This window comes from Manacus vitellinus, unplaced genomic scaffold (assembly GCF_001715985.3).
Source record: "Manacus vitellinus isolate BGI_N305 unplaced genomic scaffold, ASM171598v3 scaffold_33_pilon, whole genome shotgun sequence".
In the NCBI taxonomy this organism is placed as follows: Eukaryota; Metazoa; Chordata; class Aves; order Passeriformes; family Pipridae; genus Manacus; species Manacus vitellinus.
This window is the reverse complement of record NW_021940478.1, coordinates 8,495,572-8,518,510: the sequence shown is the minus strand read 5'-3', so window position 1 is coordinate 8,518,510 and position 22,939 is coordinate 8,495,572. Positions and strand designations below refer to the sequence as shown.

The following is a 22,939-nucleotide window of genomic DNA, read 5'->3' as shown; positions in this document are numbered from 1 at the left end:
TCATTAAATGTCTTTTAGGGCAGGTCTGCTCAGGGTTGTGCTTATACTGCCAGTGTATATCCAGTTTACTTTTGCACTGGATGTAGAATAGCTGTTCTGGCGTAGATGATACTAAAGGGGCATGGCCAGCCGTAAGAAAACTTCCTTTGGCCATCTCTTGTATGTATACAATCATGGGAGGGTTTTAATATCTTCTGTAGCCAGCCCCACTGCTTGGGTTTGACTGTGTTTGTGATGCATTTTTCTAGAGAAGCAAAGGAGTCACAATCCAGCATCTTGGTTCTTACAAGTGGGAAGGAAATGTGCCAGTGTACGTCCTACCTGAGGTGCCATTTGAGAGTCCTGGCTGTGTTGCAGTGTGTATATGACTCATAACAAGCCTTATGGACCTGTCAATGCACTTGAAGCACCATCTGATAACCCTTATTTAGCCTTGGGGAGCAGCAGGCATAGAGCAGCTTTGCACAGATTCCCTCTCAGCAGCATTGCCCAGGCCCAAGGGCTGCTTCTCTCCAGCTGTGGGGAGGGGGCATCCTCGGGCACCCAACACTCAGAACCAGCTGAACATCAACAGTGACAAAAATCTCTTCAAAAAGAAGAGGGAAGAAAAAAAAAAAAAGATTTTCCAAGTAGATGTTTAGATCATAATTTATCAAATGGGCTGCACCACTCTAGGTCTCACTGCCTTCCACATCCTGGGATGCTTGAGAATTAAGGTACTTGCTTTGATGCTAAAATAGGAACTAAAGCCTCTTTTACACACATGTTTCTGGTAATGCTGATGCCACTGCTTGCTGTTGTCCTGTTGGCCTTTGTTGTTACTGTTACACAGGCTGTTGGTTTATAATCTCTTCAACAGCTGACATAGTGTTTTACCATTTAATCATTCTGCCACCGTCCTTGCAGACCTCAGTGTTTCCATAAGGCAGCAACTCTCAAATATTAGCCAGGATTTAGTTATTTGCTTTAGTTCTTTACATAAGAACTGACTTACAGCTGAGACATGCTTTTTATCTTTTCTGAAAGATACATTTGCTTTCAAGGAAGAATGGATTAAAATATGTTCTTTTTACATAAAACCATTTGCTCCTTCCTTTTCTATGAGTGCTGACCCAGTGATGTAGGTTGGTCCTTTAAAGAAATGAGGAAAAGCAGTAGTGTTGGAGGTGTGTCCTATTTTTTTACTAAAACCTATGAAGTGACAAGAGTCTTCCTCTAAGTGGTCATTCTGGGCACTTAATGAGAGTGTTTAGTCTTTTATTATAGAAGGTTGGTAATATTTTATTTCAAAAATGCTTGTGCAAATGTAGAATTTAAAAGAAGTGAAGGTTTTGTAGCTTAAATAGTTACAGCTTTATCTTGGGAACTACTGGCAATGCTGTGGCCACTTTAAAACAGAAGGTAACATTGACATATTATGCTTGTCCCTTCAGACTTAAGAGTCTATCTGTTAATGTTATGAAGACAGGAGTTCTCTTTGCTATTTTAAACATATGTCCGTTGACTGTAGCTATGCTATGGTTTCCAGGATAGAAAAGATATTCAGAATTTCCTATTCATATAAAAGAGAAGGAGAAATTTCGTTTTTATGAGATAGAAATCTGGAAAAAATTGTTGACAGGAATTTTTTTGTATGCACTAACTTCCTGTCATTCTTTTTAAAAACTAAATTTGAACCATGTGGCTTTTCTCCTTGGTAGGAAAAGCCTGTCAGCTAGACCTTTGGCACCATTTGCTTTCTGCTATGACTCTATTATACTTTGCAGAGAATATTTTAAACCAGACAGTATGTTGTGGCAACAGTACAATCATCGTCTCAAGGAGCACTTGGTGACTTGCTTGGCAAGACAGCATTCAATAAACGATTGCCTCAGCAGGATTCAAACTAAAATTATTTAAAATGTTATCTACTGCAACTCAATTTAGATGCAAGAGGACATTTTCCCCTTGTTACAATTTTATTACCATATCAGTTTAATTTTTTATTATTCAGGACTAGGTTTATCAGCTCATATTTCTTAAGCTTGTAGGACTGAACATTGTAAAATCAATATTTCTGCTAATTAAGGTGGGTTTTGGGAGTGGATAATCAAACAGTGTAGTGAATCATTAAAAACTTACATGCTAATATTGACTAGCATTATTGGCATAAGGAGACCAAATCTCTATGCCAGGGACTTTTTTCTTTCTTATATTTTTAAAGTGGAAGCAAAACATATTCAGTAAAAATTGATGTTCTCAGCATTTAATAGTGTAGAGATGGCCCTTTATGGATATAAAAGCAGTGTATTAAAATTCTGGGCACTCATACATAGCATTTGCTTTCCCATCATTGAACTTAGCAGTAGTTGGTGTCTGATTTCATCCAGTCTTATTGTGTTTGGAAATAGATAGAAAGCTCCTGCCTTTTATGAACACAGAGGATCATTTCTAATGTATTGCCAGTTTTTGCCAGTACCTTTTCACCCTCCAAACGATGGTTTCTCCTTGACTGGCATTGACTAATGTTGGGTTTGATTTGTTTACGTTAGCTGTGGCCTATTGGTGTTTGCTTCTGCCCTTCTCAGTGGGTGTTACTGAACAGACATGTAAGTGATGACTTGCCATCACATTAGGAAGTAGCTTCTTTTCCCCGAATTCCCTCACTATGAAACTAGTGGCTGCAGGTGGGACACTGGATGATGTTGAACACCATCATTTTATTCTATGGCATTTGACTGCCTTTTGCCTTAGAAACACATACTCAAGAACCTCTGGTCTGCTGTCAGATCCAGAAAGACCTGACTACACTTTCCTCCGGGGTCGGATTCTTGCATAAACAAACTGCACAAGATCCTTTCTGTAAGAGTGGTACTTCTTTGACAGAGTTACTTCAGGGCTAGATCACGTGCAGGGGCTGCACCTCTTTTTTTAAGGAAAATAGAGTAAAGCAAAGACTGAAAATAACATTCATTCACTTTTCAGGTATAAAAACATAAAGTAGAAAACTCATTAATCTGACATGAGGCAAGTCACACATCGCATCTGCTCAAACTGTTTTTCCCCGTGCTTTTTTAACTAAATTGTGACTTAAGGAGTTATTCCGTCATTCTTCATAACCTTCCTAATGGAAGGAAACTTGGAATAACTGTGGAACTAAGGCATCAGAGTTTAGCTGGGGGTGGTCCTAAGGAGAAATTCTGTCAAATATCATCTGAGCCACAGAAAATTATGTGTTATCACTATATTTCCTGAGAAAGTTTCTCCCTCAAATGCTTAATACATTATTATTGCCTAATCAGAAGTTCAAACGAAAAGCTTTTTTTCATGAAAGCACAGTATTTATCATTCTTGTTTCTAAGATTAACTTCTTCAGTTTGCATGGGAAGCTTTGTAGCACTTGCATATTGACTCAGGCAGGTTGTAGTAATTAGGGCAAGTTTTAGTCCGTCTCTTGCAATACCCTTTAACAATTCAACATTTCCCTCTGTGACTGAAAAAAATTGAATTTATGTCTCTTTACATCAGCTGGGACGAAGTAACACAGTGAGATACAAGCTCCTGGGGCGAGTGCTTCCAGTCTATATATGTTAGAAGGTTTGTATCTAAACTAGTCAGAGATGGGCAGATATTTGCCACCCCATGGGACAAGCTACAGTGTGACTTTTCAGGGAAGAAGTGACTTCAGTTTGCAACCATTGTGTTATGTGGCTTTTGTCCCGTCGTTCATCAAAAGGTAATTTAAGCTGGCACTAGAAGTGTGGGCCAGTAAAGAAAGGTAGGTGATGAGGTATGTAGCCACTGTAAGGAGGAAGAACACCAGGGAGTTGGCAGTGACTCTGAATACACTTTCCCTTATTTTGTGGTAGTTTACTGGTCTGTCCTGTCTGAACTTTAAATGACATTTTGTGGACCTGTGAATTTTGGAAATCTCCTTTTCTATGTTGTTGGGTCTCATGGCTTGATGATTGTGGTTCTTTCATCACTTGTGTAAGCTTACCCTGTAGTTGAAACATTTACAGTTTTCCTCTCCTGAACTGATTCTCTAGTGATTAAACAGAGAGGCTTGCACACAAGCTGTAGCCTTTCCTCCACAAAAACCATTAATTTGGTAGGGGGCTGACAGGTATCTGTAGGAACTTGTGAGAACTTAATGTTTTTACTCTGCTTTAAAAGTGAGGTAGCAGCTTCACAAGTTACTACCAGCACAAATGCAGACAATATAAGCCCGCTAGGTTTAGAAGAATGGTTTAAATGTCACTTTTAAGAACTTTGCTATAACTCATTGTGCAGTTAAAGACTGAGTTTTTGGAGGGAAGGATTTACATACTCAAAAATCAAGATTAGAAAATTTTAACTTATTAGTTATATTTCATTTGGCATTCTTGCAGTTTAAAGAAATTCCTAATTGGCTAGCTCTACTTCTTTGTATTTTTTCCTTGCTGGTATGTTTTAATGTAACTATTGGATTGCGAGCTTGGAACAAAGTGAGAAATATTATGTATAAATGCTGATTTGTACAGCAGATCCTGTGCACCAGTTTGTAAGATGTTTAAATTTTTTTTTAAGAAACTTAATTCTCACTGAGTTGAGAACTTTTACATGTGAGCAGTAGACATTATTGTACAAAGATTTGCTGTAGGCAGTGTCGGAGTGTCTGGAAAAATCTGTCAAACTGCTCTCAGAAACAGCAAGAAGTTGTCAATTAACCCTGGAATTGTACAGCAAATTAGAAAGTGTAGTATCTTGAGGATAATGCATTTTCCGTCAGTCTGCTTTTTTTAGTGACTGCACAGAGAAGCCCAGTGATTTAGCCCAATGTTTAGGACCGAGAAGTACTGTCACATAATTAACTCTTTAATTTACCCAGGGGTTCTTATTAGCCTTATTAATCTTATTTATTTATCTGCCCAAGTGACTAGTGTAAAGAACATCAGGTCAGGCGGGCAGAAAAGTCTAGAGAAGCTGGCCATCTGTTTCTCCTTCTGGACAGATGTTGTCAGTGGGGAGCCTCCAACCTGAGGGAATGGTAAGACTGAGCTCACTGCCTGGTCCAGATGATCCATGGTTTTATGTGTCTATGGTTTAGAAAGTTCCTCTTTCACAAATAGTTACCTATAAGCAGCACTTCAGAGACGATGTTAGCGTGAAGTCTACCACAAATCTTCCTTATGTCTGTGCAAGCAAGAGCAATTGGTTTTGGTTTGGATTTTTTTCTGACTATAACTTTGGTCTGGAAGAGCAATGAAAGCCTGCGGCACAGCCTCAGTTGTCACCATTTCTTTAGTATCTGAGAAAATCCCCATTGACTGGTGCTTGGTTAAACAGTGGCCTCAGCTCTGGTGAATCAGCACCAAGCCCATTTTAAAAAATGTTTAAATAATTTGTACCAATTGTTCACAACTTGTATTTTGGAACAATAGCCATCTTCAAAAACTCTCTTGTCTTTGGGGTTAGCAATAATTACCATTCTCTAAAACAAACCAGTACTAGATGCAGCATAATTTGTTAATGTGTGCCTGGCCACTGCACCGGGAGCCACTGAATGCATTGGGAAAATACCACCTGGCATGATCAGAGTACGAATCCTTTTCCATGTATGTTCCAGCTCTGATTCTCTTGAAGCACTGACTGCATGAGAAGAATCAACATTTATGAGTATGCCAAAGGACAGAAAGTTCAAGCACTTGGATGAGTTTGGAAGGAAATCAGATTCTGAGGATTCAGCTACAAAGGGCAGAATGGGCAAATCTTGCCACAGAAAGTGTCTTGTCTTGGATCAGGCAGCTTTCCTCGTCAAGCATTCTCATGATAGCAAAGGGTAACTGATGAACGCAAGAAAATAATCAAATTTCTTTTTTCACTGGCACGTAAGTGGTGTCCCCTGTAAATCACAGTTCAATGCAAGCAAGAGAGACCTGTAACAATTTTAAGTTGCATATGAATTTCCCAGGAGGCAGAATTATGGGGTGAGACAGTGTCATCTTCTTCCTGGTTCTGTGTCAGTCCCCAGCACCAATGCTCACAGGATACAAGACAAAATACACAGCATAAATAAGATGGTGAAGGATGATTGCCTTTGCCTGTGAGCCACCACACTCTGGAGTTCACCACGCAAGGTCATGCTGTCTTTATTCCAAGGGTCCACTCCAATACAATAGACTTTCTGACCCAGACTGTGGTCACTAGACACAGCTGGACACTCTGAAAGACTCTGCCTTAATAATAGTAAGAACAGTCAGTCAGGTCGCCTTTTCTACTTCTACTGTCAGATCAGTTGCAGGGGTCAAGGTGCTCCCAACCTGTTCAGAAATGGTGCCACCTATTAGTCCTGCTTCGTCTGCTCCTGACCACATGGATATTAGCTTGTTGAGTATTTCCTAGTGGATAATCAGGAAGTTATCTCTTCCTTCCTGATATCTGGATATTTGTACACAAAGGAATTAATCTTTCCATGTGGAAGATAACACTCGAAAGCTCTCACAAAAAAAAAAAAGTGTTTCTGAGGAGAATAAAAACAGTGACATATTTTTGGGACTGGTTTTAATGTTTTACAAGGTCTAAGCAAAATGATCAGCCACCAAGCTTGAGAGTTCAAAAGAAATACAAAGTGCACCTTTATATGGTCGAACTCATTGGCACAGCACACTGGGGAAGGCCAGCAGGTAGATGAGCTCAAACAAGGATCAGACAAATTAATCAAGTCTGTTAAAATGGTGTTATGGCTGTAGTCACATGGCCCTGAAGTTGCCAAAAAGTGGTGGTCACTGGAAGCAGAGGAGGCATTTCAGCAGAAGGATGTATGCATGTGTGTCATATCCATGCTCCCTTTCCCTGAGGAACTGCTCATGACCCATGGTGGGGACAACATACCGGAAGGGATGAATCATTAAACTAATCAGATTGATTCAGATTATGTTCTCCCCTACACCATTCTATTCTCTTGAAATGCTTTGGGGTTTGTGATGCTTGTCATCTACCTCTACAGATGGGATCACTTTAAAAAAAGTTATGATAAGAGGAAGGAACTGTTTTCCCTATTCTCCTGACTGCTTCTGTCCAACCTGATCGCCTCTATTTGACAAAGGAGGCATCCATTTTTAATATTTCAACATTCACAGTAATGCTGAAACTTCATAGGGGATGGAAGAAAGATATTTCTTGTATTCTTTTGTGTTTTTAAAAGCTATTTATAATTAAAAGAAGGGAAATTCAACATACAAAGCCCAGCTTTATTCAAGTGAGTATGATGTTTTTGTAGATATTAAATTTGAAAAAATATTTGGTCTATTAGTTTGTGGATGAAGTTTAAGTTGCTTCTTTGTTTCTTAATCCGAGTATTAGGCTATCCTCTAATTGAGACCTGAAGATGAAATTTTCCATAGGAAAACTAGACTGTTTAAGTTTGCTTTAGAAGAAATTACATAGAAAAAATAGGAATATATGCAACTGGACACATACAGAACACTATTGAAGTTAATGAAGATTCTTAAGGTAGGCAGACTCAATTACACTATACTGAAAGGTTTTTTTACGATAGAAGGATTTTTAGAAATTCCTTACCAATTGAATACCATAGTGAAACTAGACCTTTTCTAAAAGATTAATGTCATGAGGAGTATTGATATATAAGCCTCATAGAATACCTGGGACTGGAAGAGGCCTCCAGAAGTCTCTGCTCCAAACCCCTCCTCAGAGATGATCAAAATAAAGTATGGTTCTGAGTTTGTGTGGTTTTAGCACTACAGAGAACTGCTGTGTTACACAAGAAACTGGTGGGTTGCTACAGTCTTTTCGTCTCTAGCTGTGAGGGCATATCAGCAGTTTAACTGAAAGAAAGTGGGAATATTTCATTTTTAAGGGATGTCTATTCCACAGTAGTTTCTGTATGGCAGGGAATAATATCATCTGCATTGGTTGTAAGATCTTGTATATGATTGCTTTTTAGTAAATAGTTTTCAACTAATCACATCTTTTCTGGTATACACTTGATGGCCATGGCTCGTGGCACATTAGTCATCAAATAAGGACCATCTTTTAAGACTGAGATTTGTAAATCTAGCATATAGAGCTAATTGGATTTGGGAATCAGAGCAGACAAGATTTGTGTCAGGGCTAATATGACAGTGGAGTTACATCACGTGGTTTTGTTTATTCAGTTCTGCATTTGTAGCATTGAGCAGGAGTAAAATATTGCATTGGTTAAGCAGTAAGTGGTTAAACACAATAGTTAGGCTTGCATGTTTTTTAAGTGGAATTTTCTGGAATATCTTTTGAAGTGCCACAATGCCATCTACTGGCTCACTTTTCTGTGTTTTTTTCCCAGAGGGGGTTTTCTTTTGTACACAGGCTTATATGTAAGGTTTATACAGCATTTTTGAATAGAAAAATAAACAAGTTGGCATAGAATGAGCAAAATAGTTTTTGAGTGCATATGTGTGTTAAAGGACATAATACATTATATACATTAAATAATCATTTTGAATCTCTTGTCAGTTAGTCTTGCTCTCCTTTTCTTAAAAGTAACTCTGAGATGATTAACACTGAAAGATAAAGGATCAGTCTCTGTTTTCCATTTATGTCCCTCATAGTAGCTTGTGTGCAAGTAGCTTCAATGTCTTCTGTTTAGTGTCAGTCAGTTTCCCTTTTGGGTCTGATGTTTTTATACAGATAAATGGAAAGAAAATGAAAAAATGTGTAAGCTGTCAAACCACAGAAACAGGAAAGCATTGTATTAGAAATTATTTCTGACAGGATTCTTCACTGTCAAATTCCTAGATTCAATTTATTCCCCATAATTGCCTCCTTCCCCCCCCACCACGTGGAATGTGTGTTTAAACAGTCTTTTCAAGATTCATCAACAACATTCCAATAACCAAAAATTCCATGGACTTTCTAACAACTGTTATGGAGAGGCATGTATTAGAAAATATTATTCTCAATATTAGACTGTTCAGACTGTAAATGAGCAGTGCGCAGTTAGAAGAAGTTTTATTGGTTCTTGTTTTAAATCAATCTGACTAATATTATCTATAGGAGAAGCCCCTCTGTCTTCTATTTGCTGCCAACAGAAACAAATGGACAAATACCAAAATAATAAAAAATAAAATAAAAAATAAAATTTAAAAAAAAAAAAACAGGAATTATAGATACAGATTAACACTGTTAATTGCAGTTTCATTGATGGCTTTTTCTTGAAGGTATCTAGAGAGTCTCCTCATTAATTGGTCATTTTGTCTATCTTTGTAAAATATTCTTTATTTATTGCTTTTAATTTATTTTTCCCCTTCTTGTTCAAGTTTTCCTAACAAAATTTTTTCATAATCCTGCCTTTCTTCAGTCTAATTAGGATAAAAACAAACACTGGTAATGGCTTGTAGCACTTTGGATTGTTTTTTTAATAGATTTTTAACTTGCTGAAGTACAGCTTCAGAGTCATTATTCAAAACAACAGAGGTAGAAAAAAATTTCCAGCAGTTTCATAGATGGCCTATAATGAAGGTAAATTAAAGCATCTGTGCCCTCCCTGGCCTTTTGCCCTTTATCTCACTGACATTCAGAAGGTCAAGTGGATCTTGCCAAGCCCAGTTTTTATCTGGTAGGAGCTGTAACTTGCTGACAGCAGCACATCCATGTGCGTGCTAGTGGAAGAGTCCGAGTGCTTTTGACCAGCTCATATGGAAAGGAAGGTGTCTGTGTTAAAGTTCGTGCTTGTTCGAGGCAGTGGGTGATTACACTGCAGTTGGTGGGCTGTACGCTGGGAGCAGTGAAGCTGAAATGACTGTACTTGGCACCCGTGTTGCCTGTTGTCATATAAATGATCCGTGTCAGGGAGGTTGCACAGGGGACCAGAACTTGTTAGCAGCTCGGGCTTCCCAGTCCTTGCTAAAAAAGCCACCCACAAGCCTTATGGTAGCTCTGCTAAGGGGAAAGCCCTTAGAGGTGCATCCATCACTGTGTTGCTTGGTTCTGGCCAGGGTGTTTTTCTTGAGGAATGCTCTGCTCCATCCTGTGTGGAGGAACAGACATTGCTTCCTGCCTGTATTTGGTATAAGTGCTGCCCTCCCACTTCTAATTGTTACCTGCTCTGCAAAATACTAGGGCAAGCCTCCATTTAGTGTAGCATTAAATAAGGGAGGACTGGCAAAACGGGAAGAGCAAACAGGATTATTTCATAAAACATCTTTTGTTAAAATATCTCTTTTTTCTTTTTCCTTCTGTGAACTGTCCTGTTCTATTGCAAAAAGCGAAGAACTAATTAAGCCAGTTGCTGAAAGTGTTTTGCCACCCACACTACTGGAAAGAACTCTTTGTACAGAATTAGCTCTTACCAGCTGTGCTAAACCCAGTAATTTATCTTTGCCAAAAAAAAAGAAAAAAATGCTGCTTTAGTTTAGTCCAATTAAACAAGTTAATGTAAGCTATACCCTATATCCATACAAACACAGATATCTCCTGCTCAAAAGCTGGAGGGTTTGCAAATAATTATTTTCTCCCTCGTTAATTCTTCTTAGTGTTTGTTAAAAAGGCTGGGCTGAAGAGCACTAGGAAGTTAACTCATTTGTGTATGGAACTGAGTGAGTGTGAGCTGCCCGGCTCAAGTGCAGTTTAATGGCAGGACACTGGCCTAAACTTGGGCAGGTTTGAGCACAAAGGCTTGGATTCGGCTTGGTGAGGTGCTGAGAGGCAGGGGTAGCAATTCCTGCCCCAGGGGAGAGGCTGTAGGAAGACAGAAGTCTACCTGCTGTCACCTGGAGTATCTTCAAGAGGGACAGAATGGTTCACTGTGTTTGCAGTTGCAGCTCCACAAGGTTTGCTTAATAAAGTAGATCAAAGTCATGTTTTTTGACTGGTGGGTTGGTTTGGAAACTGAGCTGAACCAGAGAAGTGATCTCAGGGTGTCCATGGTACAGTGGATGGCAAATGACAACTCACAGTCACAAACTTTGACTGAAATTCGACAAATCCATCTTCAGTCCTAAAACATCAACGTCCTTTCTTCTCATCAGCTCCCTACTGAGGTTTTTTAAGAATGTAGACAGTCCAGGCAATGCTCTTTTTTGTACATCTTTCCGTGGAACTCTTCCAAAAGAGAGGGGAAAAAGAAAAATGCTGTTTGAAGCTTGGGAGATACTAAACCAAGAATGATGGCTGAGCAAGAAAAAAGAAATCCTTGGGTATCATCCGTCAGAGAAAGTAAGATAAACAAGGAGATTTTGTCAGGAACAGAGTGTAGTTTAGTAATCTGTAAGAATTTTGCCAAGAAAAAGGAAGTCTTTTTAATGCAGACGTATGAAATATTATTGCTGTCCTGCTACACTTAGAGATCTCAACACTGCAGTAGGGACTCAATGTTTAAATATTTACCTAGATGGCGTGCTCCTTTCTGCATGAAGATGCAGATTGAATCAAAAACATCCAAAACAAAATTTATCTTTGTAAATACAGCTACATTTTCTAAAGATAAATTCAGTTTGTTATTTCTGTCTTTGAAATTTAATTTTGTAACTTGAATGGGCACAGAGAAACGCTCAGCCTGTAATCACATCTGAGGTGTGTGAAAGGCAACATCAGTGCAAAGAAAGAGACATATTGGAACCTTAAAGTAAATTGTTCCTCATATAAAATTAAGTCTAATCCTTGGTTATAGTCTTCTTGGAAGACAAGGAAAAATTAAGTTTGTCTGTCTCTTATGTCTTGGAAAATCGTGTAAGTTACAGACTTGACTTTTTTCTCCCAAAACACAAAAGGCCTTGTTATTTTAAAACAGTAATAAGGTAAGGCACCTACCAGTTTTACAAAATGCAATGTGCCTGGTGCCGTCCTGTAACCAGCACTAGGAATTTTGATAGGAAGAGTTTGGAGTCTTGAAGCAGGCATATCACCACCAAATAATTAAACTATAGCTAACATCCATTCGAATCCAAAATTCAGCAGCTCGCTATGTCTTTCACTTCCCAAAATATAGCTTCAGTAGCAGATAAAGAGGCATTTTTTTAAAAACATCCTTGTGGCTCAAAGGACATTAACAAAACAGAAAATTTTAAATTGCTAGGTTAAACAGTATTACAGTTCTGAGTCACCTGAACTTTTTCCCTTTATGTTTGGTGATTTGGATAAAATCAGTATAAATAAAAAAAACAAATCCAAGTTTATTTATTTAAATACTGTATTGCCTTACCAGATGTACACATATGTGTTCTACTTGAAAGGAAGAGTATTTGATGCATCTTTCTATAGTAAGTGATTGTGCCAACCTGCCTTAATTGATGCAGTTTTCCTACTAATTACAGTTAATTATTTTGTTTAAGAGAGTAATCTAAGATCTAAGCCCTGAAAGTAAGGCAGGAACTCACACTGGCATTGATGAAGTACCTCTCTGTTCTTCTGCTACTTATATATACTTACTATAAAATATTGGGCAGGATGCTGCATGGAGCAGTATCTCAGCTCCCACTGGAGAGTCCTCAAGCATAATACATGTTGTGTACTCATTATCCATTTGTCTCATGGAGTTATTATTGCAGGTGTTCGTGCAGTCACATGCTTTGGTATTGCAGGTGCTGTGAAAGCTTCTTGCTCTTAAAAATCAAAGTGAAAGTGTAGCAAATGCGCGTGGGTGACTCTGTGCTATGTAAGGTACTACAGGTATGAACTTTGAATGGAGGTGAGCGCAAGCCCAGCTGGGATCAGAATAGCTACTGGGATCAGAACAGCTACTGGCTTCAAAGGCAGCAGGTGACCAAACCAAAAGCATTTTCTAGAGCCATCTGCATTGCCCTGTGCAGAAAACACTGCGGTGTTTTCTTCACTGAAGAATCATCGGCTTTAGCTGTTCTCACCACTCTGGGCTTGCACACTCCTGGACTACTTTTATGTGAGCTCTGACATATTCTCTGGCATGTTTCTTCTATATAGACACTCAGATGTGTCTTCCCAGAACTGCATCCAGCCAGTGTTGCTTTTCAGTCCTTAGTATCTTGGTAGCTGCTGTCCCAAGATGTCTTAGCTCCTGAAGTTCGGCCTTTCCCAATGCATGTACTTTGAGGTCTTGCACTTACTTTATGTACTGTTCACTTAAAAATAGGGTGAAGATAAAGCATGCAAGCTTTTCAAGGCTTTAGACAATCATCAGTTAGACAGGGAAATCTCAGTTAAAAACATGGGAAGTCCATGTAGTATTCACTATCTCTGGAACTTTCTCTAAGTTCCAGTGGTTTGGGACAAAATCAGAAATTTCACAGAAATTTTCTGGAACTGGGAGGGAGGATAAATGTAGAAGGTGATGTGCTGTATTAAAAAAAAAGGCAGGGGGGCACAGGTGGATAAGTAATTTTCTGAAAGATATTAACCTACAAACATGCCATAACAGCTTTTTGTAACTGTTTTGCAGCTCTTCCCAGAAGCCAAGTTCCCCAGTTTACATGAAAAATAAGGCTAAAGTTGATTCTTTCAGTACATTACATTTCTGGCTTCTGACTTCATACAAAGGTTGTAAAAGGTGGTCTTTAAATTATGATGTTTGTTATAATGTTGTGGCCGCTCAGTTCTGCAGTAGTAGTTCACGGTATGAAAGCCTGTTAGTGCTAAAGAATTGCTTGATCACACTACTCAGTAAGTATATTTATTATCTGCTTATACCTGTTTATAATGACTTAATTTTCTTCAGTGTTTCATTGCAAAATTCTCTTATAATTAGTGATCCAAGAAGACACTGAAGAGTGAAATTTTCCTTTTATAATGACAGTTTAGTTTTTGTATGTATTGTGGAGTTAATGTATCTGCAATACACAAACATTACAGTATTTTCGTGGACATAGTGCAGAATGTGTGTTTTGTGACAGTGGCTGTTGTATTATACTACTGACAAAAGTAAGGCAGGCACTCGCACTGGCATTGATGAATTCTGCTTATGTAGTTGCTACAAAACATAGGGTCCTCTGTGAATGGTTTGGGCATTTACATACCAAATGTCTCAGCATTACTAGAGTACCTGTTATACCACACTCAGCACAATGTTATCCAGTTCTTTGTCTCTGTATTTTCAAGTACTAATGTTTTATATTCCTTTCCTTGTCACACTCAGAATCTTAACTGAGTGATTTTTCTCTTCTGCATGCTATGTTGAGAAGAGATCAGCCTATATTGTTTTCCCCCTTTACCCAGATGGGACTGACTCTTTAGAAGACCTGCTTCTTCCCTGTTTGGCTTTCTGAAGAGTTTGAGCTGCTCTGTGAAGGCAGAGGCTTTCTATGCAAATGAGAGAGAAAAGGCAAGATGCTGAAATATTAGCAGGTAACAAGTAGGGAGATAGGAGAGGTGGGAGCCTGGAGATTGCCAGGATGGTGAAAGTATGCAAAGATCACACCCAGTCAGAGTATTACATCTGCAGATCTGCTTCTTCCTTGGGTGTGTATTGTATCAAACCTTCACCTGGCTGTTTAAGCCCAAAATCAGTCACTGCTTACTTTCCTGTGACCCGCTGTCTGACATCTTTGTAAGGTGACCTTTGCAGCAGCAGAGGAATGATTCTTCCCCTATGCAGCAGGCTGCAGCCCATGCCATCTGCTGTTGGGCCCTGTGTGCTTTTAAGGTGGCATTTTCCTTGTCACGCTCCTTTTTATCTGTAGGCTGAGTGGATTGCAGGAAATGACAGAAGTGAAACAGCGTGACTTTACTGAAGGACCACATGATCTGGTCCACTTGGCTTTCATAGAATCATAGAACAACCCAGATTGGAAGGGACTTGAAAGATTCCCAATGTTTTCCTTTCCCTATTGAGGACCCTTACTTGTTATTTCAAGGTATATCAAGTATGTAGCTATTCATAGCAGAGGCCACATCTGTCATGCCTGTGTTGTCAGGACAGTAGCACATTTGTGTAATTTAAAAAAAAAATGGATTCTCTTAACTGAGAAATAATAAGCATTTAAAAAGAAGATTCCCTTGCTATTTTAGATCACCATATATGAATACACATGAATATATATGCTTACAGTATTTTATGTGTTAATAGTTTTTGGAATAGATATGATTCTCTGCTCTTTTCACTGAAGAGTATCTCTTCAAGGAGGCCCATGGAATAAATTAATAAGAGTGCTAAATAAATGTGTCATCCTGCTTCTGATAGCAGGTGTACTGAGATAAAGTGCATATGGTTTTAACAAAATTACATCATTTATCATTATTAAGAGAAATAACCTTCAGATAAATTCTTGCCTATTAGCTGGTTTACTTTACTTCACTACCTAGTGAAAGCCAGAAAAATGGTAGCTACAAATTAATTTTTCCTGCCTTTTCAAAAGCTTCATGTAGCAGTGGTTGTAGAAGATGTTATACCACAATGAAATAAAAAAGCCAGCATTTGCAAAACATAGGCAGAAGTAAAATACACAATAGTTCTAATTTCTCAGCTCTGTGCTTTCCTTCACTTCCTTTCCCATTCTGTGTAAATAAATGGAATCAATTAAAATAGGGGAAATATCTCCAAAATCAGTTTTTTCCACATTGATTCTAGCTCTGAAGAACTGGAATAACCTATGTGTTTAAGAAGCCAAATGCAGTTTTTCAACATTCTCTCCTGAGTAAAGAGAAATAAGGCTGCTGCTGCAGCATTTAATACCAACACAAAGATTTGGCAAAAAACTGAAGTTATTGTTAAGTTTTTGGTTCTGTTTGAGTTTTTTAATAACTATGTACCACACTGGTGTGTTTACTATTGCAATATAAGATCACTGCAAAAAACGCTGTCCGTATTGATTAAAAACAAAGAAAGAAAAAAAGCATTAATCTGACCTCAGTTAATATGAAAAATATTTATGATGAAGTGTGCTGTGTTATAGCATATCCGGTTTTGCGCATGAGGAAAAAAAGATAATCCTTCTTAAAAACAATAACCACCGCACTTATGTTTGCAATAGGATTGCAAATTGGTTTGCCTCATCCAACACAAAACATAGTAGGTAAACAACTTATAACACTGTTGCCAGCTCTTAAAAGTAATCATTATTCTTCTACATTTCTGTTCTTGTCAGCATTCACTTAAGATGCATTTTATAGTCATAGTGCAAGAAAATGTGAATGGGCAACTTCTTCATATAGTGTTAGAGGCCCAGATTGGCAGCAGTATATGTGATATGACTGTGGTGTCATCGGGGAGTTTTCTTCCTAGTTAAGATTCAGCAGTGTGCCTCTGAGATACACCTGTCAACTTTTCAGGTGCAACAGGAAAAAACAATCTGATTTAGTGTATTTGTGTGTGTGTGTGGTACAAATATATTAATGAACAGGACTTTTTCCTTTTTCTCCATAATAAAGAACTATGAAAATATGTGATCCCTGGCTGCTATAAGGTAACCATTTCTTGCCTGCACATTTGTAACAAAAGAGAGGGGATGGCTATGTTTACCTTCTAGAGATTGTGGTTTTTTAATACATTTTTATATATTTATGCTTGTGCATATAACAATCTATATACATATATATTAGATACGTAAACATGTTTAATATGTAAAACTATCTCTAGTGCATCAGTTTTATTTCTTTAAGAAAAAGAGGAAAGCATTGTTACTTCTCCAGTGATGACCCTCTCATGAGATCAATTTTTAAATAATTGAGAGCTAAAGGAATTGTTGTATTAGTGTTTTCACACTGTTATGCTGTGGTGGCACTTTTTTGTATTTAGGCCTTGTCTTTACCGCTAAGTTGATTCCACATAGGGTGAGAGTGTTGCACCCTCTCCTGTTAGCCTGCTCCTACTTTTGTCTGCCATCAAAAAATAAACAGTAGCATGAAAAAAAAACAGGGCTTGGTTTGCTTTTGAGGGCAGAAAACTGTTCCCTAGAGATTACATCAGCAACTATATTTTAATGAGGGGAAAGTTATTAAATAAACAAAGACAGTTTGCTAATTTTGTTACTTGCGTTACAAATGGGACAGAGGAGGGAAACTCTTCTGTACAACTGTTATATCAACATAGCTTAGAAAGCGATGGTAAAAGTACTGTTACAAGGGTCTGTAGCCATACTGCATTGATTTACATAAGAACATACCCTGATTGCAGTTAGAAAGATGATGTTTCTGTGTGCTAGAGACTCAATCAATATATGTCACCCCCTGTGCAAAACGTGCTAAGATTCCTTCAGAGGCTGAGACCTATACTGTTGTCTTTCCTTCTCACATGTCTATCCTGCTAAGAGCTATTACAAGCCAGATTTCTTGGAATTTTGACTTTGCATTTGTTTGCTGAAGCTGTGGACATTCTTATTCTGCTCCACCCACGTGGGTGTACACTTGGGCTGTACTTTGCCTTTGGGGCATTGCCTTTCCTCAGGTCTGCTGCCTGGCTACTTACCTGAGTAATTTTAGGGCATTCACACTGAAATTTGTCAGTGAGTCCTCACCCAAGCAGGTAGCTAGTAGTTCAGAGACTGTCAGGTTTGGCAGGAAGATAAGGATGAGTGTTCAGTGGCAATGAGAAAAAGTATCTTCATCAGGGCTCAGCAGGATTTGTTAGAGATCGCAGGCTATACACCATGTAATTACAATTCTGTAAAGTACAGGGGAAAAGAGATGCCTGGACACCTTTATACTGAAGAGCCAACACAACTAAGGAGGGAGAAATGTGGTGATTATTGAAGTAGACATCCATTTGGAATTTATACAGAGCTGTCAAGGAAAGATGCCATCATACTTTTCAGAGCAGAACTATGCACTCTAAAATGAGTGAGGCAAATTAGAATAATTTTTTTAAAACCTGTTCAACTTACTTTTTGCCCGGCAAAAATAGAAGCAGTCACTTCTACCTCAGCTCAGAGCTGCAAAGTAAAATGTCTGTATGGATAAAAAACCCAAAACATGCCACATACCTTCAAAAGTTGAAGAAGATCTTCCAGTAATATTTTGCAAGTAGTACCAATAGGTCTGCAAGATCTACTCCACTGATACTTTGTTATCTCGGAGAAATCCTCTCCTACTTGCTTTTTTCCCCAATAGCAAAGAAAGATTCCATGAAGTGACTTATTCCTGTGATTGCTGCTTTCCCACAACAAAGTAAAAGCACTCTTTCCATATGAACACACAAACACCTAATAACCAGGGAATGGTTGGTTACAGGATGGGTCAGTAACTATTCAGTCATTTCTTTTTCATCATTTGTAGTATCACATTTGCTGATAAATCCCATTCTGAAGCCCTAAGCCTTATCCCGGATTCAGGCAGAAGGCAATAATAAGTTTTTCAGTTCACAAGAAACAGCTGATACCATGTAGACTTGTACTAAATCTTTGAATAAGGACAAATTGTCAGGTTTTGACTTGTAAGATTAAAAAGCCCATAGTTTTGCAGGCAAATTTAAACATCATATAACTTGGAAAGAGCTGAAAAGCAACTTTTATATTTCTATTTATTGTCTTCTCCTGATGGCAAAGTGGTTCTTTATTGCACATTCTTTCCTGCAGAATACAATTGCGATGTGTTACTTAAAAGGGGTAAACAAAATTTTGGGTAACAAGGTTGCTGAACAAATGGTAGAACCTTTTTCCCCAAGAGCTTCCTGTGATTAATGAAAATACCCTGACACTGACCTATGCACTGGCTTCCAGCCACCTACCAGAAGAGTAAATGCCATGTGGTGTACAAGCTACAAACATGCATGATGAGAAAAGAACACAATAGGTAGCCACTTCAGTCTCTAATCTGGGAGAATGATCCACATGGACGTTTGCTGCTGAAGAGCTTTCTTTAGACTTGGCGTCTGTGAGGACACTGTAAGAAGGCTGTTTTGGTTTTGAGGGTTAATGAGTGTCTGTGTAGATACCGGTGCAGTCCTTCTGCTGAGGCAGTGGATGTTTATAGATGCGAATTTTTCAGCAGCTATAAATGGAAGGTCTGTTTGTTTTGTCTAAACCACATGGGAAAGGCTTGATCATAACGTTAGAAATTCAAGGCTAATGGCTTAAAAAAAAATCCTTACGTTTCAAAGTTCAGCTTAAAATGCCATGGCATAGCTTCTGGAAGGGAGGCACCAGAGCAGGCAAGCTGCAGCAGCCCAGCAAAGGCTGACAGCACAGCACTGGTGGCTCTGCACTCTCTGAAATGCCTGCACGCCTGTGGTTTACTAAGGAAGCAGCTCACACATAAATCTGTGTTTTTATTGCGTTTGAGTCAAGAGGTGCAGCAGTAGATAATGTCACCTGTTGGCACAGGGTCAGCAAACAGCAGCTCGTACCTTTCTTCTACAAAGCCGTCTGCCCCAGCTGAATATGATTGACTGAGAAGTCACGTACTCAGTCTCATCTATCTCCCCAGTTGGGGGAGAAAAAAAAATGCAATTCAGGTTTCAGCATTTTTGTAATCCCTCTGAGCCTCCCATTAAATTTGCTCTACTGTGTGGGAAAGGATTAAAGATTCTTTGGGCTCCAAAACACAGTATACAAAAATTAAGTACTACAGCATGGTTTGTGGTAAGGCAGCAACTAAAGTGTATAGCGTGACACATAACCCAGAGCAGTGAGTTCTCTTTGACAAGTAACACTTGTTGACAGCTTAAAATTTGTGTTGGTAACACATGCCACAGTTGTGTATGGCCTTTGTTTTAAATATTCCATATGCAACATACTTCATAAGTAATTTCAAAAATAATCAGAGTTGTTCATATGCTGTTAGTAACTTAGAGTGCCAAAAGAGGGGAATATTTTTTGGCAAGGAAAACTTCTGTTCCTTTGGAGCAGCTCATAAATGCTCCCTTGTAATAAATATTTCAAGACTAAAATCAATGTGTTACAAGTTTCAGACAAGGCTGTGTATCAAGATGAAATAGTTCATTTCCTAAAAGGCAATATTATTCACATTCTATATGAGTGTGGGCATAGATGAGAAATTTCTATTTAAGAGTAGCCAGGATTTTTTTCCCCACAAAAATGGTAAATGGAAACTGCCAAAAAAATTCCTTCCCTAATTTTTTACTACTTTGAGAGCCTGACTTGCTGTCAGACTTAATTTGAACAGTATTAAATTCTACTAAATATGTTGTGCTTAGTGTAATTAAGCATCTAGCTTTTTTTGTCCTAACCCCATAATTAAATATATGAATTTTTTGTGAAAAGGACACAGAGCTACTGTGTACCCAGGCCTTAGGGAGAAAGCAGGGGCAAGAAAGGGCATAATAGATATTAAAAATTAGACTCCAGAATTCATATTTTTAAAAATAAATGTTGCCTTCTCCTGCTTTCATTACCCTACATGCATGAAACATCTTCCTTCCACATCTCAGCTGCTAAGCAAAGAGCTGTCTGTGACAACTGCTAACTGCACACCCGACTACAATTTACTAATGTTATGAGGCAGACTCGAAAGTACTAAAGAACAAGAGGAATCAAAGCTGCATTTTTGTCATTTTTCATTTCCTTGTTGCACTAGAAAGCACAAATACAGAAGGTCTGAATACCATCTCATGAACAAGAGGTAGTTCCAGTGTGTGTAAAATGCTACTGCTGAACTAACAACTGTTTAACTGTTTTCATCATTTCTAAGGCAAATTAAATTAGGGTTCCAAAGGAACTGAAAAATAATACCACGCCACACAATTTATATCTAGGCTCTCCACCCAAAAAACATAAAAAATATCTGCTGACTATATCCATATTTTGATTTTTCGTTATATTCTTCTTTTCATTTTTCTAAACACAGAACCTGCTTGCTTTTCCTCTGTAATAACTTCTAATGTTATTTTTTAATATAAGACTTTGAACAGTATTCCTCAATGTCATTAGTTCAAGATTTTATATATGCAGGTATTTTATGTATAGGTTATTTTTCTCAAGGTCTAGACAACTGTATTATTTACAAAAAGAAATGTTAGTAGAAATTAAAATGTAATTATGAAAAAGCTTAATCTATGGGCTACTCAGTTCCTAGGGGGGTTTTTAATCTCTCTTGTGAAGCCTAAATTATAACCTGGTTACTTTCCAGTTTCGGCTTTCTGATATTTTGGTTTGATTTCAGGTTACTATTGGCCAACTGTACTCCACGCAGAAATTGGTTATTGAGAGTCCAGGAAACACATAGCTATGAGAAGCCTCTGATCCTGAAGCAACACTGGACCATCTTCAGCATCCTACAGTGCCACATACAGAAGCATAAATTCACTGCACACATCTGAGCTTTTCTGTTCGGCAGAAGAAATGCCTGAGAGACTCAGTTTTTGGCAACCAAAGTACTATTTTCTAGTGGTTCACACGTTCTAAGATATATGACTGTGATTTAAAATAGCATGTAAGATAGTCTTGAAATGTGTTTGCTTGTATGTTCCATGTGATGGAATAGTTCCTGCCCTACTTTGACAATAAAACTTCATTAAACTACCTGTAACCAGATACGTTATTCTGCTGCTGACCTCGTCTCTCAATGACCATGAAAAATGTGTTAGATTTAAAACCCCTCGAGATTCAAAATCCCTCACCTAGTTACTAAGTTCTTATTGATCTTGTTGCATTTCAAAGTATATAGCATCTGAATTAAATTACTAAGTACATATTTTATTTTAAATATTAAAACCAGAGATGAACAGAATTTTTGTCTCCTGGACCTTGATAGTTACAAATATCACAGGCTGAATTCTGTGGTTTCTTTGAAGAGGATCCCTTGACATTTCAGGAGGTGCCATAAAAATTTCACTAGTTCTTTCTTTAGTTTCCAAGAATTAATAATAGTCTTGTCCTAATTTTAACAGTTAACAGATCATACTAGCAGAATGTAAGACTTGCATTACTGAGGCTTGGGAGCTTTAAAATGTATTTTCACCACAGAGTCCTTTAACTTGTTGAGGTGCAGCTATTAGCAGAAAGCACCACATCACTTAATCTGAGGTTCCCTTTTTCTCAAAGCTCCTGAATTTTGCAGAAGGAAAATAACCCAACTATAACAGTAACTCAAGTGCTGTAAGTCATGAATTGACAACAAGCTTTGCCTAGCAAAAGTACTCAGTAGAACGCTCAGTATCGCATTTTATCGTTTATTATTAAATCTGTAGAATACCCAACACTTTTAAGACCGTACATTAAAACAAAAGCAAGCAAAATTTCTGATCAGGTTCTGCTCAAGTCATTGATGTGCCTAAGTTTGTTTTCTATGAGAAATGTGCAGAAAAATTAAGCACTGCAAAGCTATTTTAATGGCATGCAGAAAAAAGTTTCCTTCTATTTCAGTAGATTGTTGTGGGTTTTTTAAGTAACAGAAACTCAAAACTAGTTCCATGACACTGTGGCCTTTAAACCCCCCCTCTTATTTTTCTTGCTTTACAAAATTCATCTTTGTTTAGAACTTACTTTTTTTTTGTGTTCTTCATGTTCTGTGTTAACATTATTAAAGCAAAGTATCTAATTGTAGTGTATAATTTAGAATAAACTCCCATTCCTCACTGGAATGGGAAAAATTGTGTATTTTACAATTTTGTACAGTTAGATTGAAATGTATACTGATGCATTTCATGGACAATACAGTGTACAGAATAAAATACTATGTGTACCTAAGACTATAAATGTAGCCTCCATTCACACTTTCAGATAAGAGGCAAATACATTAACATTTCTCCTCTTATTAGATATATAAGTATTGCAATGTAAATTGCTTTTAATGAACATTTTACTCAAATTGAATTAATTCTAATAGGTAAAATGCATTATATTTTGCATTTTAAATCTCCGTATTTGCAAGTGGATAATTAAGTGCACTTAATGGTGAAAGTGCAGGGGAAGAAAGGTTTGATTGCTATTTAAGTTTCCACTGAGCTCACTGAAATGTAGTAACATCTTATAGTCTTAGATGACACAGGCTTGGAAAGACTGCCAGTTTTATACTGTAAGAAATTTGGTCCCTAAAACAGTACATGCAAAATCCTTGCTTAAAACAGCTTAATTACTGGAACAAGCACTGCATACCATTTCAAGATATGAGAATGTAT

General features: G+C 37.9%; 1 protein-coding gene across 1 annotated transcript in view; it reads left to right on the top strand.

The window, feature by feature from the left end:
- LYRM4 (LYR motif containing 4) overlaps positions 1-21,360 on the top strand; it is an 89,651-nt gene extending 68,291 nt beyond the window's left edge. Inside the window, 1 exon segment of the mRNA XM_029961411.1 lies at positions 20,983-21,360. Coding sequence (XP_029817271.1) covers positions 20,983-21,045 — 63 coding nt within the window. The 3' untranslated portion in view covers positions 21,046-21,360.
- Positions 21,361-22,939: the final 1,579 nt, after the last annotated feature.